Raw genomic sequence first — 1465 nt, forward strand, 5'->3', positions numbered from 1 at the left:
ACACACACACACCCCTACACCCCCGACTCACAGTGCCAGGAAGAAGTTGCTCTGGGTGTACTCGCTGAGCAGCAGGTGGGCACGCTGGAAATACACCAATACCATGGCCAGGAGATACTGCAGAGATAGAAGGGCGGAGCTTGGAGGACGGTGGGAGGAGCAGGGGGCGGGGACTAGGGGCCAGGCCATTTGCACCCAAGAAACATGTTGGTGGCTGGAGGACTGGTCCCCCCCTCCTCCGCCTCTACCAGACCCCAACTCCATACAGTCAAACCTAAAGTTATCGCATCGTCACTTCTGATGCCTGGCAAGCCCAGGTGTAAGACTAATGTCCCCACGTGGTTTTCTCGGCCCTGGCGGGGTAGCGGTGGCTGGCGCGTGGGCCCGCTAACTACACGATCGGCAACCACGGGCCGCTCAATGGGGGAATGACCGGGCTTTCTACTCCGATCAAGAGTTATCGGTCTCGGAAACCCGCAGGCCCAGCTGTACCCAGCCCTAGAGGGTCGCTGTGAGTGGGCGCCTGCTCCATGGCAGGGAGAAGTTTGGGCTTTTCATCCTTTGGGATGTGGACCGCCAGGCCTTTCCTCTCTGTGCCCATTGGGTGCGTTCTAGCCGCCGACCTTTAGGTGAGCAGCTGATCACAAAACCATTTGCACCACCCAAGACAGTACAATTCAATCTCCCCCCCGACCCTCCAAGTTAGCCCCCTCCCCTCTACCTGCATTCCGTACCCCTCACCTTATCTGAGATCTGGAAACAGGGGTCTTGGGAGAGGAATTGCTGGAGAAAATTGTCCTCTGGAAGTGGGAAGAGAAACAGTGGTCCCTGTTATTGCCCTTGGCCCCAATCCCCCCCAGACAAGATGGCCTCAGGGTGCCAGTCTAAGGTTCCTCTGCTCCCACCCCTCCCACCACCCGGCCCAGCTCCCACCCTTCACATTTGCTCTCAAACCTGCCCACCCTAGCACCCCACCCATTCACACACACCCCATCCCCATGAACTCACCCAGAAGGTGGAGGAAGGCCTGGTGCTGGCGAGAAAGGAGAGACTCACCGCTCCCACCAGGGCAGCTCCGGCCCCCCAGGTTTACGTGGGTGGCAGCCATATGAGCAGTGGTGGGGTCTTGGGTGGCACTCATCTCTCGGAAGGGCACGACTGATGGAAAGTGGGGCAGAGTGATCTGTAGAGAAAGCAACCCCATCACTTAGCATCTGGCCCCCACTAAATCAAGGGACCTCAAAAAGGTGGAGGAGATGGGCCGTTGACAGCTTTGGGGGCCCAGAACAGGAGGCTGGGAAACCTGAGGGAGGGGGGAAGAGAGGCGCATCCAGTACTCTGAGGCTGGCTGAGTGGCTGGGTGGTGCTGGCAGATACCCACTTCACAGACGGAGGAGACCGAGGCAGGGAGATCTCACCACCAGCTAAAGTGGAGCTTGTTCCAACCCAGAAGCCCAAGGCTTCT

General features: G+C 58.9%; 1 protein-coding gene across 1 annotated transcript in view; it reads right to left on the reverse strand.

Annotated features, from left to right (window-relative positions):
- SPDYC (speedy/RINGO cell cycle regulator family member C) overlaps nucleotides 1-1141 on the reverse strand; it is a 2121-nt gene extending 980 nt beyond the window's left edge. The window contains exons 1-3 of the mRNA XM_013007446.1: nucleotides 1009-1141; nucleotides 742-800; nucleotides 32-117 (exon numbers count right to left, since the gene is read on the reverse strand). Coding sequence (XP_012862900.1) covers nucleotides 32-117; nucleotides 742-800; nucleotides 1009-1141 — 278 coding nt within the window. The remainder of the gene's footprint in view (nucleotides 1-31; nucleotides 118-741; nucleotides 801-1008) is intronic.
- Nucleotides 1142-1465: the final 324 nt, after the last annotated feature.

This window comes from Echinops telfairi, unplaced genomic scaffold (assembly GCF_000313985.2).
Source record: "Echinops telfairi isolate 266 unplaced genomic scaffold, ASM31398v2 ScPeMD7_7417;HRSCAF=8455, whole genome shotgun sequence".
Classification (NCBI taxonomy): domain Eukaryota; kingdom Metazoa; phylum Chordata; class Mammalia; order Afrosoricida; family Tenrecidae; genus Echinops; species Echinops telfairi.